This window comes from Pollachius pollachius (genome assembly GCF_949987615.1).
Source record: "Pollachius pollachius genome assembly, chromosome: 3".
NCBI classification, from domain to species: domain Eukaryota; kingdom Metazoa; phylum Chordata; class Actinopteri; order Gadiformes; family Gadidae; genus Pollachius; species Pollachius pollachius.
Genome location: NC_136936.1, coordinates 23072029 through 23088852, shown reverse-complemented (window position 1 = coordinate 23088852; position 16824 = coordinate 23072029). Strand labels below are relative to the sequence as shown.

Genomic DNA, 16824 nt, shown 5'->3' with positions numbered 1-16824 from the left:
CAAGATCACGGAAGATCAAATCGATGTCCATGGAGGTATGGGCAAATATCTGAGTGCTGCAGTTTGTTCTTAACAATAAGATGGTAGAGAATTTGCCTGAATAGAAGTGGAGATGTGCAAGTATGCTCCAGTCCTCAGCTTCAAATACAACACTCTGATTAGACTTTAGACTTTGCCAAGATCACTCACTGCAAACCCAACGCCCAGCTTGACACCATGTTTTGCTATACGTCTACAATTCAACATGCCCGGAGTCCAGTGCTACCCACAATGCTTTACGCTCGCATTTGTACTGGAATTATAAACCCGCAAAATAAGCCTGAAAGTGAAAATAAACCAAGGGGGTCAAGTTGGACTGATGTTAAAGTACTGGCGAATGGAAACCCTCCGTCCCTCCCCTTCCTAATATGTCGACCAATCGACACGCGCCGTCTCCAACTGCACAGAACACCGAAGGGCTTAATGTGTCGGTGAGCGCTCTCCTGTGGACTCTGCCCTCCTCTCCCCTCGACGGCCCGGCCTTTCCTCACGCCCCCCCAGTCGCAGTGGTCTGTGAAGGACGCTCAAAGGAGAAAGTTGAGAAATCAAAGAGGACTAACAGAATTAGAGCTAAAACCACGACATTCCTCCGCTGTACAAATGATTCGTGTCTTTTAGTTTGGCTAAATGTGGACCTTGAGGTTATGTACAAAGACACACGCTAGCAACCAGCAGTAAAATCAAAACAAAAAATGAACAAAAAAAAAATAAACATGTCATTCGACTTTCTTTGTGGCCTCCTTTAAGTTTTTTAAAAGTAATTTGATTACAAAGAACCAAAAACACGATGGTTAAGGTAATATATATATAATATATATTCATATGTCAAGGTTAAACAAAAAGGAAATCTACAAAGCAAAAGAAAAAAGGCCTATGTACAAATTGACCATGGACCCCACGCCGCCGTGAGCTCGAAGTGCTGTAATGTAACCGAGCGCACGGCGGGGCGTCAGTGGTCCTGCTGCCACATGTCTTCTGAGATCCCGTCCTCGTCCCAAATCAATTCATAATACCATGCAAAAAGACCTGCCACTTAAATGAATGAAGGCGTACAGAGCACGTGCACTTTTTCTCTCTCTCCCCTCCCCCTCAGCCTGTGGCACTGGACGTAGGGGCAGGAGCCGGGCCCGGAGGGCGTGCACGGAGGACGTCTCCCGAGTGGCAGGTGCCCGGCCATGGATCTGTCACATTTCCAGACGGCATGCATCAGCCAGCCCAATGTTCAGCGTGCTAGAACCTTCACCCCCCCACCCCATCACAAGCTTCAAAGTCCTTTTTCATGTACTATGTGCATAAGTGATTCATATGTGTGTGTGTCATTAGTAAACAGGGTATACTTTAAACATGTCTCAATGTGCAAGGAAGCAGCAGCAACTATTATTTCTCTTTTTTTTTTTTTGAATGAAGGAAGGAAGAAATTTTTAAAATAAAAATAGCAAAAGATAGAAGGAAACAAAAACGTTGTCCCTTCAGAGGCAGAAGAGCTTTCCCGATGTGATGGGTACGCTGGTTTTCTTTTGCTTTTGCTTCCTTAAATGTATTTCCCGAGAAACAACCGGAGCGGCGGTGGCGGCGGCGGCTGACGGGTCCATTAGGCCTCCCTGGAGGCTCGTCCCTCCTGCATTCCCCACGACAACGCCCCCACCCTCCCTCCCTCCTCCCATCTCCCTTCAACTCTCTCACCCCGCCCACCCCCCCAGGCTCCCCTCAGGCCTCCTGGGGGACGGGCCGCTTCAGGTCCCGGATCTGTTTGACCAGGTAGGTCTTCTCGTCGTTGAACTGTTCGTCCTCCGTCCGGTCGTTCTGGAACTTGCTGAGAAACTCGATGAGCTTGGTCTGGTTCTTCAGCAGGATGTCCAGGATGGGCTGCGTCTTGTTTGGGTTGGCCACAAACACCTGGGTGGGAAGGCGAAGAGGAGCCGTCCTTATCAGGGGGTTTCGATTAGGAATTTAAGATCCGTTAAAAGACACTCATTATAAAGTGAACACTATTTACCTTTCAAAAGCCTATGAACAAGAAATGATCGCAAATCGAGAGTGGCACAAGAAAGGTCATATGTAAGCAAATGGCCAAATCTAGCAGTGCTGTAGTCCTATACACATATAATGAAAATATTGTGGTCTATTAAATAAAGAAACACCAGTATGATTGCAAGACATTTACGATTGTAAACTGCGCCGAAGACTTCTTAAAAAAGAAAAAGATACTCTTAACGGAAACTGAAGGCTTTAAAGGAGAAATCCGGTGTAAAATAGATCTGGGATACGTTTAGCATGATAACGAGTTGGAGTGTTCTTTCGGAGACGCATTCTTAATGGCTTTTTTTGGCAGATTCCACCTAAACGCTATAAACTTGGAACGATTGGGGCATGTGCTATGGTAAAGACTAAATCACTGTTTTAAACCACTTACAAGGCTAAAAGTAGCCCGACACTTCTTTGGTAGTATAATAAGGGTCTTAACATATAAAACGAGGCATTGATAACTTTGTAAGTGTACAGATTGTTTATTAAAGATGACATTTTAAACACACAATACCTTCAGTAGTTCACCCGTCAACGCCATCTTTTCTTTAAGACTCGATAGGTAGATTTAGTTTTTACCATACCACATGCCCCCATCGTTCCAAGTTTATAGCGTTTTGGTAGAATCGGCTAAAAAAAGCCAACTTAAAAATGCGTCTACATGTGCTTTTTTGCTCCCAAACGAACATCCCAACTCGTTATCATATTAAACATCCCAGATCCATTTTACACAGGATTTCTCCTTTAAGGAACAAGCTAACTCTCCGGAGAATCATGCGTTATTGCCTTTTCCATGGGCGGATCAGGCCAGGTGATGTCACAGAATACGCCAGGTGTCATCACCTGACTCACTTGTGTTTGGTGGCGGTCCCAGAGGTTTGATCACAGCGCTCAGCGACTCTTACCTTGAAGACGTGGAAGGCTTCGAACTGGATGTTGCGGCTCTTGTCTCGCAGGAGGTTCATCATGAGCTTGAGGTTCTCCGGTTTGCTGATGTATTTCGTCATGATGCTGAAGTTGTGCCGGTCGAGAAGCAGCTCCCCGAGTAGCTGTGGCAACCAAGCAGAGAGAGAGACTTGACCCGTTGTCGGCTTTCCATCCTTTTGCGTCATAACTTCAGTTAAACAACACAGCTATTTTTCAGGCACCTTACATGTTTGTACCAGAATTTTTACGATTTAGAAAGAATGCAAAAACATTCAAATGAACAAATCAAAATATGTAATTTTATCTCTGAGAAATATGACATGTGCAAGAGAAAAATGACCAAACCTGAATAACACTAAAAATTGTATACCAAACAGAAGAGGGCGCCACACTACTAAGACCATGGTGGTGTTTTTTGTTATGTTTTAGAAACCCAATACTGTGAGAGACGCCCCCGCCCTCCATAAATAGCTCCTTAAAGAGAGCGGCACCCTGTTCACCGAGGCCCTCCAACTATGGCCACGGCCCTTACCTTGAGAGATTGCCTTTTGGTCACATAGTTTTCAGAGTGGAGCAACTTCTCGTATTCGCTGAAAAACTGGAGCAGAGAAGGAGAGACATAATCAGAGGTGGAGAAGAGGAAGACTCTGGGGGTGGCGAGTTAAAGAGTCTTCTGAAAATGTGCCAAGCGTCTGAGCACCGCTTCGCGTCTTGTTTAGAAAACACGCTGACAAGATAATGAGAGCTCTTCCCACACAGACGGTGCTCAGAAACCAAAAGTGATGCACTCTACAAACGCCTGTTTGATGTCACCCAGGCAGGAGACTTGGATTACTGGGACACCACATGCTGAGACTGGCACGGTGGCATTTTGACAAAAAACGCAGACACAAAATAATCTCGATCTGAGCTCAGTAAACGTCTGAATCTCCATTAGTTGGTGGCTTGTCATTGGCAGGTAGTGCCAGATAGTGTTGTGCATGAATGGCTGTCAGCAGAGGGGAGTTTGATTCAATTGATTATGATTAAACATGTCAAGAAACAAAAGTCTTTGGTTAACGCTGATAATTACAACTTCGAGTAAGGCCCTGGTAAAGTATCTTTGGGCCAGTATACATTTTGAAGCTTTTCATTCCCCTTGTAAAATACTGTTACTAACGTATGAAGTGTACATTCAATAAATGGCCTTAAGGTAACGTAGCTCATTAGGTTTCCATGCAATGGGTGCTATGGACTTACCTTGTCGTAATGTTGCTCCAGGAACTCTGCGCTTAGTAGCTTGTGTCTCGTGAGTAGGTCCTGGTAAGAAAATACATCTCAATAAGTATTAAGACATTGATAATGCAATTAGTGAGGGCGGGAGTGTGTGAATGTGACAGTTGGTCAGGTACCCATTGGATTTGAAACAATCCCGTATTTCTATTTGGTTTCACTTTATAATTCAGTCTGCTGTTTGTTTCATGCGAGCCATTTCCATACAATGGGCCTGTCGGGGTTGACGCAAATCAATCACACAGCGGATAACAAGTCTGCAAGTGACCTTGTGGCCTGTTGTTGATATTTTTGCCAATATTTTTGGACCATTTTTTTCAAAACAGCTTCAATAGCAGGAAACTGTCTCCATCGCCTGATAATCCGGGTACGATCGGCACCCAACTCACTTTGAAAGTGGCGAATGCGTCTGAGGCGATGTCGAACGTGGACATCTCCACGTATCTGAAGAAGTCGTAGAACTGCTCCGACCACAGCGTGATCTTGGCCAGCGGCTCGTGCCGCACGCACTCCCTCAGCATGATCCCGCAGTTCAGGGCGATCTCCGGGGACTCGTACCTGAGCGCAACACACAGGCCATCAGAGGGTTACCGCTAAACGTCAAACAGTGCCACAAACAAACTGACCAAAGCTGAACAACGCGTACAATCTCTTCCTAAGATCTTAACTGTGGCTTTGAGTTCAGGGAAAACGTTCTCATGAATGAGCACAAGTGAATGTGCTCTAACTCAATGTGGTTTCGGTTTGTAAATCCTAATTGAGTGTCTTGGGAATGGTGTTGTTCTATATTGAATGTCTGTGTGTGTGTGTTGTTGTTGTATATTGAACGTCTGTGTGTGTGTGTTGTTGTTGTATATTGAACGTGTGTGTGTGTGTTGTTGTCGTATATTGAACGTCTTTGTGTGTGTTGTTGTATATTGAACGTCTGTCTGTGTGTGTTGTCGGATATTGAACGTCTGTCTGTGTGTGTTGTTGTATATTGAACGTCTGTCTGTGTGTGTTGTCAGATATTGAACGTCTGTCTGTGTGTGTTGTTGTACATTGAACGTCTGTCTGTGTGTGTTGTTCTATATTGAAAGTCTGTCTGTTTGTGTTGTTGTATATTGAACGTCTGTCTGTGTGTGTTGTCGGATATTGAACGTCTGTCTGTGTTTGTTGTTGTATATTGAACGTCTGTCTGTGTGTGTTGTTCTACATTGAAAGTCTGTCTGTGTCTGTGGTTTTATATTGAACCTCTGGGTCTGTGTGTGTTGTTGCATATTGAACGTCTCTCTCTGAGTGTCGTATATTGAACGTGAACGTGTGTGTGTGTGTGTGTGTGTGTGTGTGTGTGTGTGTGTGTGTGTGTGTGTGTGTGTGTGTGTGTGTGTGTGTGTGTGTGTGTGTGTGTGTGTGTGTGTGTGTGTGTGTGTGTGTGTGTGTGTGTGTGTGTCTGTGTCAGGTGTCTGCATGTGTCTGTTTGTGTGTGTCTACGTGTGTCCCCTGACCCCTTGAGTAGCATGAAGAGGATGTTCTGCTGGGTGCAAAGGTACTCCACGGTGGGCGTCCGAGTGCCGATCTGGCGCCTCAGTATGTTGTTGAAGATCTGCGCCACGTCCTTCTTACCCTGTGGGATGAGAACACACAGCGCTAGGGAGACCGGGTGGTGCTGCCAGCAGGGTTTGAGGCTGAAAGTGGGGCGAAGTTGGAAAAGTTGTAGTTTCCAACACAAAATCAACAAAGTCATCAACTTATATTAATAATGGAAATCAAAACTTCCGTTCCACATGGAGAAGTGAGAGTTGCTTATAAATGCAGTGAGTGAAGAGAGCGGGAGGAGGAAAGACAGAGGTCTTCTACTGATGTGTTTTTGCTGACGAGGACAACACATTGGCCCCATCAAAGAGGAGGACCACACACACACACACACACACACACACACACACACACACACACACACACACACACACACACACACACACACATGAGAGACTCTTCCATGCATGTTCTTCCCTTCCTTTCCTCCTCAAGGCCTGAGGAGGAAAGGAGAAGAGCTCCTCTCTCACAACACAGTGAGTCACGTCATCACGGGGTGAGTCAGGAACGGCCACAGTGGCCGCCAGCACCCTGCCTGCATATTGTGAGGAGGGCGAACGCGCGTGGATGCACGCACTGTGGGGCGAGGCCCAAGCTTGAGGGAGCAGTGCGCCCCGCCCCGCTTCCACAAACTATGTGTGCATTTGCCTCGACTTGTTACGTTTACTTCACCTGTTCCCGTCGAGAGACGGCCGGGCAGAGCCTCAAACCAACATTGTTTGCAACATTGTCTTTCAGCAATATCTGTACCGGTTGAATAGTTGTATCTGTATTCTTTAAAACATTTGTATGTATAATGTCTGCATGTCAAAAGGCACTACAATCTGGGACTCTAGACTACAGGTTGGTTTACTGGAACTCCCTATTCTCCCTAGATACTTCTCTTGAAATCAGAGTTAACATTATAGTATTATCCAGGCTCTCCCTCAAAAAGAGGACGGAGGTGGGTCTGTGCTGGTGGGGGCCACGAGGGCCGCTTACGAGGAGTGGGGGTCCTTTAACAAATCATGATTTGCGTTTGTCTCCTCTCACCTCAAAGTCGATGAGCTGCAGGTCAGCGATGAGGGTGCTGAGCAGCCCGCTGTTGTACAGCTCCTGGGCCAGCTGGGCTACCGCCTCCGTCTGCGGCTCCTTCTCATTGGTGCCGTACAGGATCTCCTTCATTGCCACCAGGCTCTTGGACACCTCCTCCGTGGCCTGGGGGTGGGAAAGACGGAGGGACGAAACAGGTTGATCGACAAAGACGCAGTGGACGCACACAGATTGTTCTAAACGGTGCCATAAAAACTCCTAAGTGGTCCTTGAGGGAAGCTCTTCAAATTAAATGGGAATTCATTTTCCAGCATTTGGTCAATAAAACATTGATTTACATTTGTGAGAACACATGCGCACGCAAAACAGGCCAGACAATAAATATACATACACATACACACTAGGGCTGCTCGATCATGGGAAAAATCATATTATGATTTTTTTCATACGTGATTTCAATATTGACCTATTTTTTTGGTCAATATTGAAATCACGATTGTTCAAATGATTATTTTTGAGTTTGAAAACATGTTGTATTTATTCAGCATGTCTCTCCCAAACAAAACTTTGTAACTGAGAACTTTGAAATTCCGCCTTACAAAAATACACAAAATGGTTAAAAAGAAAATGTTCCAATCTAAAATGTATCCAGCTGTTCTGCCCTTTCTATAAAACATCGAATAAAAAAATTAAAATAAAAAAATTGAAAAACTAGATTATGTTAATTTTGTGAACGCTAAAATCGAAATCACAATCAAAATTTGATTAATCGGCCAGCCCTAATACACACACACACACACACTCACACAAACACACACACACTTAAGAGTTCTCTCCACTCCCGTTAGCAGATCAAACTCAATAGATATGCAACAAAGATGGTAGTCTCTACCTTCTCGGCTTTCTTGTCGGAGATGTCGTGCTTCTCCAGCACCGCCATGCTGTCCTTCAGGTTCTTCACGATGTCCGCAGGAGACTTGTGGGACTTGCCGAAGGGGAAAGGCATGGTGGAGGGTAACCAGGGGCGACCAGGCGCAGCGCACTGTCCACCTGGGGAGGCACGACGACGGGAGACGCAGAAAATATATTAATAGTTTCAAAACCCCAAATCAAATCACCAGGAGATTAAGAGGGAACCAAATAAGAGTAACTGTCTAGAGAATGAGTCCAGAGATATGAACACAGAGTAATGGTAATTGCCAACTATCCAGCGGCCTATCGCCAGTGCTATTCCATGAAGACTGTTAATAGACAAGAATTGTTTTGACCGGGTTTCTGCCATGACGGGGTACTGAACACGCAGTCAGGTGATGACCAAATAAAAAGGCAGTGACTCATGTTAGGGAGCAACGTCATGTTTCAGAGATAAACAATGACATGTCCAGACAGAAGGCGACAGGGTATCCATTAATAAGCCTAGGCATGATTGAAACCATTTGATTTTAAATCAACATACAAAAACTAGTGCCATTAGAAAAAGCTTGGTAGCCAGGTGGTGTTAAATTTGCTTTAAAGGGTATGAATCTATTCCTGTGTTTGTGAGATTATCAGGCTAACCACAACAAACTTTTTTAAAAGAGCCTCAGTGCGTTGAGCAACAGTTCAGAGCCGACTGTTCGTTGTTAGTTAATGATAAACTACCCCGTGTTCAGAGTCACACAGGCCACGGCCTAATGGGTGTGTTGCTTAGGACAGGACTTTTCCCGACATTGTAGCTTAGTAAACATATTCCCTCAATGAATAAATTCATGGCTCACGCTGCTCTATTAAAAACACACCCTTTGTGTGTGACTGCTTCAAACAAAACTAAAAGGTTCAGCCACAACTCTGGATCAAAAACAACTGCAAAATAGGTCCTTGTGGCTTTGGCATGGTATTGGACACCACAACATAAGCCTACTGTACTAGATGGCTTCCTTCACAGGGGTCCTTATCGGACACCTTGCATGCATACTAGTATACATACATATACGTAGGCCTATAGAGGCCGGAGCAGGCCCTTCTCACATCTGTTAAGTAGCAGATACAGAGGCCCTCTGGCCCAGGGTGCGGCCATCTTATCAATGTCATTCCGACTAATCAGAGAGTCATCAAGAACGAAGTGAGATTATGAGTTTTTCACTAGGTTTTAAGAGGTGAAAGGGCTTGATAATGGTGGAATCAAAGAGAAAAGTAAATATTGTGTAAATGTTCTCCAAGAAAAGGTCCCAAAGAAAAGCAAGCTATAAAGTGAGGCCGCAGTACCTTTAAACTAGCCTGGCTCCGCCCACCTAAGTACTTCCACTCAATTTTAAATTCCCTTCAGTACTATGTCCAGGTTTGCGGTATATTCGTGGGTTTTCTCAGTCCAAAATGTGTGCGTCCAATCAGCGAACAGAGGGAGTAGCTGAGAACAATAACGTTAGAGTCAGCTCTTGTGGACGGACATCTTCACGCAAGGTGTTTGGTTTGTTTACAGCCTGCGCGCAACATGATTCCCGGCCGGTCCCGGCGCATGACATACGTAACGACCAAACATTAGCGATTGGTTATGGCAGATCCAGAGTGGCACTGGGTAGATCTAATAGTTTTAAACTTCAACAGACACCCGCCTTCAAGTGAGTTAAAGTTAGTCAATTGAGTGGGTCCAGACTCTCTGTGCAAATGAAATGAAGTACAAGAGTCTGGTAGGACCAGGCTACCTTTAAACTTCTCCAGGTGGCCAAATACCCCTTCTACACAGGCTAATGCCTGTTAATGTATCCAGCAGGCAGGGAGACACGCCGCTTCTCTTGCTCATGACCCACTTGGGTATCAATGACGTAGCCAGGGGAGGGCAAGACGTATGGTCAGGTTCAAGACCAGCCAGCCAACACAATCCACCAGATCTAGCAATCATTGAATCTGAATATATGCAAAACACGCAACGATGACTTGATCGCTGGCGACCCTATGTCATGAATAAGTCTGGGTTGTGACTATTATATAATACCTTGACTTCAATACTAAATTTAACCATTGCATAACTTATTACTAAAAAAACATGTTGCAACCCGACAGCGTCATGAGCTGGCCACCACGGAGTGGAAAGAGACACAGCACCGCCCCTGCTGCGAGCACCACGCCACTCAGTATGGGATCCTTTTAACTCTCAGCCTCGTAAAATGGACTGAATTTATATAGCGCTACTCTAACCAGCGGACACTAAAAGCGCTGTACAATATTGCCTCACATGCACACACCGACGGCGGTGTCAATCATGTAAGGCGACAGCCAGCTCTTGGGGAGGGTGAGGCGTATTGCACAGGGCCACCTCGACACTAGGAGTGTCGGAGCCAAGGATCGAACCAGCAACCTTCCGGTTACAAGCCAACCTGCTCTACCTCCTGAGCCACATGCCCCATTAAAACTGCCCCGTGACATCGAGCCAATCCGATCAAAAACAACGTATTCTTACTGAGTATCAAACCCAAACCAGATGCTGTACTGTACTGCCTACTGGCATCCGGAGGGCTATTCTTGTGCCTGATCCCCAGCCTGTTATATTTCAATCAGTGTCCCCCAAACACTGATGCTGCTGGCTCGACCCGTGCTTGTGAAAGCACGGGAAAGCGCACACACACACACACACACGCACGTATACTATGCATGCAAGGTGTCCTATAAGGACCCCTTTGAAGGAAGCAAATGCACACTAGCCCCCAGTGAGCCCCACGTAAGGCCCTCTGAGGCCTGCTTGCATCGGAGGGCCACTGGGGCTAATGTTAGCCATTAAGTTCAGATGAAAACACCGGAGCGAATAATTATGGAGTAAGCATTGACTTAGCTACGCTAAGCTAAGCTAGCTCTGCTAAAAGGGGCTCTCACGGCTGGTGGCTCCTCGTGGATACGAGCCATTAACCCACCCCTGGTCGCCTCCCAGCAGCGGCTCCCGGTCCCAGCAGGGCTGTACTGGGAGACGTATTCTAGGTTTAGGAGCTAAAGTTGAAGCATGATTTCTGATATAATCAACGCTATTTTTGTGTGCTAGTCGAAGGTGGCTAGCTAGCCGACTTGGCTAGCAGTAGTAAAGCAACTGTAGCGTTGTGTCGGCGGAGGCACTATGGCAGTCATACCTGATCCAGAGAGTAAAATGACATACCTTCTGAGCTTGGTCTGCCTGTAACGGGGTGCAAAATGAGGATCAAGTGCTCCGAAGCGTTACAAAATAATCTCCTTTGTTTCCCTTATTGGTCACCTCCCCTTGTTTGTGATCGTGTGGCCACTGTTTCCCAGTTCTTTCTCTGGATCCGACTGCTATGCTAGTAGCAAGGTGGTTGTCATTCCAGTGATAAAGGACGCCCCCTCTGGTCGTGAGGCGATATGGTCACAATACTGGATCTGCTCAGACCGAGCAGCCCACGGCCACACGAGGGCGTTCTCACCCCGTGATAACACAATATTAGATTGGCTGACGTGAATACATTGTGTGTGTGTGTGTGTGTGTGTGTGTGTGTGTGTGTGTGTGTGTGTGTGTGTGTGTGTGTGTGTGTGTGTGTGTGTGCGTGTGTGCATGTGTGCGTGTGTGTGTGTGTGTTTTCTTTCTTGTAAATTAATCATGCATGTTGTATTCTAAACCTAAACCACAAGTTGTGTTTCTTTGTAGAAATCTCACAAATATAAAAATAATGTGTTTTGTCCCTGTTAAGACAGAGAGACATGACCTCGGACTTGCTGTTCCTCTTGAACACAGCCTAACTGGTGGTATGTGAAAGTCAAAGCAGTACTACAGCATGCAATCAAGTACAATTACAAGTCCAATTTGCTCTGGAGAAAAAGAGCCATGACAGGTGGAGATAAAGAGCGGCGGAGCCAGAATTAGAAAGAGCACACCACATCTGTGTCAGATCAGTGTACCAGCAACCCACAGAACCAATGTCCTCGGCTCAAAAACACTGAAATCCAAATCCATTTTGCAGGACTAGTCTTTGGAACTGAAGGTATAATGACCACACTGTGGACCAGATTGGGCGGGAAATCTGGCCCATTCTGGCAACACTGAAAGCGGAGGAACATGTGGTCAGGGATATAGAAGATCCCTCCAATGCAATGGAGTCTGACCGTTCATAGAGGAGGCGTGGGAGGGGGAGCCTGTGAACATGACATACAGGAGCAGTGCGGACACCTTTGTCCCGGTCTTCCTGGGTCCTCTTCAGACACTTCTTGTGCTGGTGGATCTGCACTGTGCCAGCTTCCTCTGGGGACTATGGTGTGCACTGTGCAGATGCCTCCAGCACACAGTGCTGTGTGTGTGTGTCAGGTGTGTGTGTGTGTGTGCGTGCACACAGGTGTGTGTGTGTGTGTGTGGATGCATATGTGCGTGTGTATGTGTGGATGTTTTCTTTCTTGAAAATGTATCACACATGTTACAGTGAGAATTAAATTCCCACGGGATGTCCTATTTTGTAGAAATATCACAAATATAGAAGGTATGTGAATGATATGATTCTTCACACCCCAAAGGAAACAATTTGAAATATATGCACAACCATTTAATGTGGATTAAATAGAGAGAGAGAGAGAGAGAGAGAGAGAGAGAGAGAGAGAGAGAGAGAGAGAGAGAGAGAGAGAGAGAGAGAGAGAGAGAGAGAGAGAGAGAGATTATAAAGGGGATGGGGTTGTGGAAGCAAACTCAAATGAGTGCTATGAAGTAATTTAATCTATTTTTTTTTAAATTAAACTACAAGAACACTGCTCTCAAGATTTGGCAGCCCACTTTGTAAACCTTGTTCTAATTGTTTAATTGATTACTTAATACATTTAGTCTCATTTGTCAGATATCACGTTTCCAGTGCTGCTGTTTGTAAATATTTATTTCAGTTACATTTCAAACATCTTAATGTTTTCTCTGAGAAATCCCTGAGAGATAAGAGTATGTTGGTCGCGTGCCAGATGCCCGTATGTCTTCGGCCCTTCCCCCGCGCGTTTTGTTCAGACCCAGAAAACCTATGTCTCTGGCTATCCCCATTCAACTCCTGATCAGAGGGTGTGACTCTCGGCCAACAACACACCGGGCACAAAGGCACCTGTTGCTTTAGTGATGTTGTAAAATGGTTTGCTTCGGGCTGTAATGATTATGTAGAACAGAAGAATACTGTTTGGTCGGTTATCCAACTTTATTGTTATTATTTAAAGAGTTATATATAAATATAAATTCTTTATTTATATATTATTTATTTTTGGAGTGCTCTTTTCCGAACGGACAGTCCACTTATTCTAGGGGTTATTAGGCCTACTCTCTTCATGGTGATTAGGACTGCTTGAATAGCCACCATTGTTCGGCTGTGTTTCCCACGACCTGGCGTTCGCCCGGCGGTCGCGTGGCTCCACACAGAGGCGCAGCAGAGCGCGAGCCGCCGCTCGGGGACATCTGGTCACGCGGACATCTGCTCAGTTGGCCGCGCGCCGTGGTCGACAACAGATGTTGGTCATTTCACAAAGATTTGTTATTTAACCTGTGTAGTGCCTGTGCCTACAAAAATACCTTAAAGAAAAAAAAAGTCTTTTGTCGGCGATTCGTAATCACACACATCGATGCATATCAACAAATAATATGCATGGACTGAAAAATAATCTATTCTATTTATTGATTCTAAACTTTGGGGAAGTTTACGTAAAGAGGCCTATATATATATATATATATATATATATATATATATATATATATATATATATATATATATATATATATATATATATATATATATATATAAGTGTGTGTGTTATTTATTTATTTTATGTCTGTTGTTGAACCAAAAAGTCCCCTTAAACCATGTGTAATCCGTTTGGATCAGCAGGTGAACAATAACGGGGGGCCTATTTCTCGTCTGCTTGGTTTTGAGAGCGCGATGTTTTTTTTGTAAGGTTTCAGAAGGTTTCCTCCTTGCACGTGGTCTTATGTTTCCTCCACCTATTGAAAGCCAATGGGCGACGACTCCCCGGAGTATAGCGCGGTAATTGCACACCCTTGTTCATCCATGGGAATGACAACTCCGAGAAAATCGGCGCGCCTTGGGTCACGTGACTCGGCCAGCAAAAAAAAAAAGAGGAAAAAGAGGAAACGAAAGTTGTGTTGTGGTGGAGGATGGGTGCGTGGTTTCAAGCAGGACATCTGTCGTTGTGTGTTTTTTTTTTTTTTCAAGTTTGGTTTCGCCTGCTATTGAATAGAGCCAGTGACCTGTCAGTCTTGACTGATGGGAGAAGGCCGCTGGGAGCGACCCTGTGTGTGGGAAAATACCGAAGCCAAAGAGTTGGACCATTCACATGCTAATTGTGCCCTATAAATAAGAGGGCCACGCAGCGCGCAGGGCCTTAGAGACGCTCTGAAACTCGCTCAGGCAACAGTGGGCTCAACATGACCGCGTCCTCTATGGCTCACAACGTGGGGAGACACTCGAGTGCTAAGGAGGAGAGAAAGGTATACTTTTGTTGAGGCTTTAACGCGTTTAAAGTTGTTGGATGGATAACCCTAATGCTGTACTCTCGTCATGTTGGCCTGTTTTTCCGCAAAGGAATCCTAGTGATTTCTGAGGTGCTAACAGTATTTTTTTCTTCTACATAGTTAAGGAAGCCACTCATTGAGAGAAAAAGGAGAGAGAGGATAAACACTTGTTTGGATCAACTTAAAGAAACGGTGATCGGAGCGTTTAGACTAGATGTAAGTATTTTAGAGCTAGGCCTACCTGTTTTCATTTGTAATGCAAACTGTTGGATACCTCAGAATCGGTTACAAAATTAATGCTTTTTTATTGTCTAACAGCAATCGAAACTTGAGAAAGCGGATATCCTAGAAATGACCGTGAAACACCTGCAGAACATCCAGAGTCACAAACGCAATGGTAAGAAACTTGAATCAGCTCGGAAAGACTGTTGTCACCAGCAACAAGTGTCTTCATATTCATAGGCCTACAACATGATGACTTGTGAACAGGAGAAGGCATGTATTCTCCAACGATTATATCATTAATAACCATTGATTATTTCAAAATAAAATATAAACATAATTTTTGAGCCTGCACAAGACAGCAGTTTTTACCAACAGTTTGGTTTAATTAAAGAGAATTGGTAAAAGCAATGCACTGCTCTCACTACTCTTGCTGTTACCAGCAGGGGATGCTGTTGAACCACGTAACAAACATCTCCCGCCTTTCTCCTCAGCCGATCCGACGTTAGGCCTAGAGGCACAGCAGAAGTACAGCACGGGCTACATCGAGTGCATGCACGAGGTCCACAACATGCTGCTGACCTGTGAGTGGATGGACAAAACCCTGGGCTCCCGCCTGCTCAACCACCTGCTGAAGTCCCTGCCCAGGTCCACCAACGAGCGCCCCCTACAGCGCACCCCAAGACAAGACACGCCCACCCTGGCAGAGCTCCCCGGCACACCCCTCAGGGGGGACGGGGGCCAAATAGCCTGGCCCCAGGAGAGGGTGCTGCAGTTGCCAAGTAGCCCCAGCCACCACAGCCCCCTGGGTCTGCTGGAGATGTGGAGGCCCTGGTGAACATGTGGACTCGACTGTACTACGATGTCGATTCTCCCATTTTTTGTTAGAGCAACTTCTGTTATGTATCTTATAGATATGCTACTCTGAAAACAACCATGTGTGGGGCGCTTTTTGTTCCGATACTTATGATTCTAGGTGTGCTAGATGAAGACCCTTTCCAGTACTTCCTGTCAGAAGTCGATATCCCGTAGCCTGCATTATAGAAGGCTCCTATTAATCTCTCTTGTATTTATTGTGTTAACAACTTTATTTATTCAATATTATAAGATGACCAATGTCTCTGTAGAGCTGTTGTCCAGCACTGTCTTTTGGTTTCCTTCCTCCTCTATACCATTTATGTTTAACACAAATATTAATAAAAAAATATCTTGTATGCAGTTATGTTTGTGTATTCATTTATTCTGAGCATTTAAAGAAGAATACTTGTACATTTCACATAACTTTCCAATTTGCAACTACTGTAACACAGCAGGCCTATCTTACGTGTTATACTATCGAGGGACAATCGTCTCTTTAAGAATATCTGGTATCATTAAAGATATAAAATAATGATACACCACTATACAGGGGCCAATTGATGGTTGAAAATATGCTGCTTGCGGCTGTTAAATCAACCATATTTGGATATTATCCTGTAAATGATAATTAAAGGCAATATGAGGTCCCATTAAGAATAAACTGGCTTTGGTCATATTAATAAGAAGCCTACAGCATAATTTCTGCCTGAAATTTACATATACCCCCCTATATAATCACTGTGCTCGTGGCCCAACTCTCGCCATTGTGGGCCCTTAATACTGGCCCGATCCCTTTATTACTGGCCCAATCTGACGGAGTCAGTTAGTAGGCTACTGAAGAGAGGGAAACAGACGCCTGGTCCCTCAGCGAGTTGACGAACAAAAGCGAGCCGGGGCAGCTGCTCTCTCCACAGTCCAGACCATTAAAAATCTGGAGCAGAGGATGGCGGTGGCTAGGTTCCAACACCACCCCGCCCCCCCCCCCCCCCCCCCCCCCCCCCACCCCCCACCACACACACACAAGTTATTATACTTTCCCTCATACACCCATGCCTGTGCGGAAAGATTGTGCGGAAAATTGCACCATAAAGTGCATCTTCTCGTGTTTGCAACCTGACATAGAAGTCATGCAGCAGTCATAAGCGACAATAAGGTCATATTGTAGCCTACGGTAGATTGATTTGCATCACAATGCGATGAACACAACACGTTCAGAGCAAAGCACGCCTGCTCAAAATGAGCAGATATTGCGCACAAAAGCACAATCTAAATCCATCAGAATCAGAATCTTTATTTATTAATGAAAAATAACTAAGAGCGAGATATTTTTCCTTTGGATATGTTCGGGGAGGCCTGCAGGAACGCAGTAACACTGAAATCAGAAGTCACAAAAAACGGGGAGAACAAACGAGGCG

At 45.2% G+C, this 16824-nt stretch overlaps 2 protein-coding genes across 2 annotated transcripts; one reads left to right on the top strand and one right to left on the bottom strand.

Annotated features, from left to right (window-relative positions):
- Nucleotides 1-1714: 1714 nt before the first annotated feature.
- On the bottom strand, nucleotides 1715-11164 carry cab39 (calcium binding protein 39). The gene is made up of 9 exons (XM_079732223.1): nucleotides 10991-11164; nucleotides 7763-7920; nucleotides 6871-7035; nucleotides 5751-5869; nucleotides 4653-4821; nucleotides 4231-4290; nucleotides 3524-3589; nucleotides 2970-3113; nucleotides 1715-1935 (listed from the first exon to the last, which is right to left on the bottom strand). The coding sequence occupies exons 2-9, from the start codon at nucleotides 7874-7876 to the stop codon at nucleotides 1747-1749; spliced, it is 1026 nt and encodes a 341-aa protein (XP_079588349.1). The 5' UTR covers nucleotides 7877-7920; nucleotides 10991-11164; the 3' UTR covers nucleotides 1715-1746.
- Nucleotides 11165-14242: 3078 nt separating this feature from the next.
- On the top strand, nucleotides 14243-15389 carry her8.2 (hairy-related 8.2; the record flags this gene model as incomplete). The annotated part of the gene is made up of 4 exons (XM_079733739.1): nucleotides 14243-14305; nucleotides 14450-14545; nucleotides 14648-14726; nucleotides 15046-15389. 4 exons carry the CDS (start codon nucleotides 14243-14245, stop codon nucleotides 15387-15389), a joined length of 582 nt encoding a protein of 193 aa, XP_079589865.1.
- Nucleotides 15390-16824: the final 1435 nt, after the last annotated feature.

Coding starts and splice junctions, on each gene's coding strand:
- cab39 (XM_079732223.1), bottom strand. CDS start 7,876: ATGCCTTTCCCCTTCGGCAAGTCCCACAAGTCTCCTGCGGACATCGTG. Junction 7,036..7,762: donor CCGACAAGAAAGCCGAGAAG/GTAGAGACTACC, acceptor TCCCACCCCCAG/GCCACGGAGGAGGTGTCCAA. Junction 5,870..6,870: donor TGCAGCTCATCGACTTTGAG/GTGAGAGGAGAC, acceptor CTCATCCCACAG/GGTAAGAAGGACGTGGCGCA.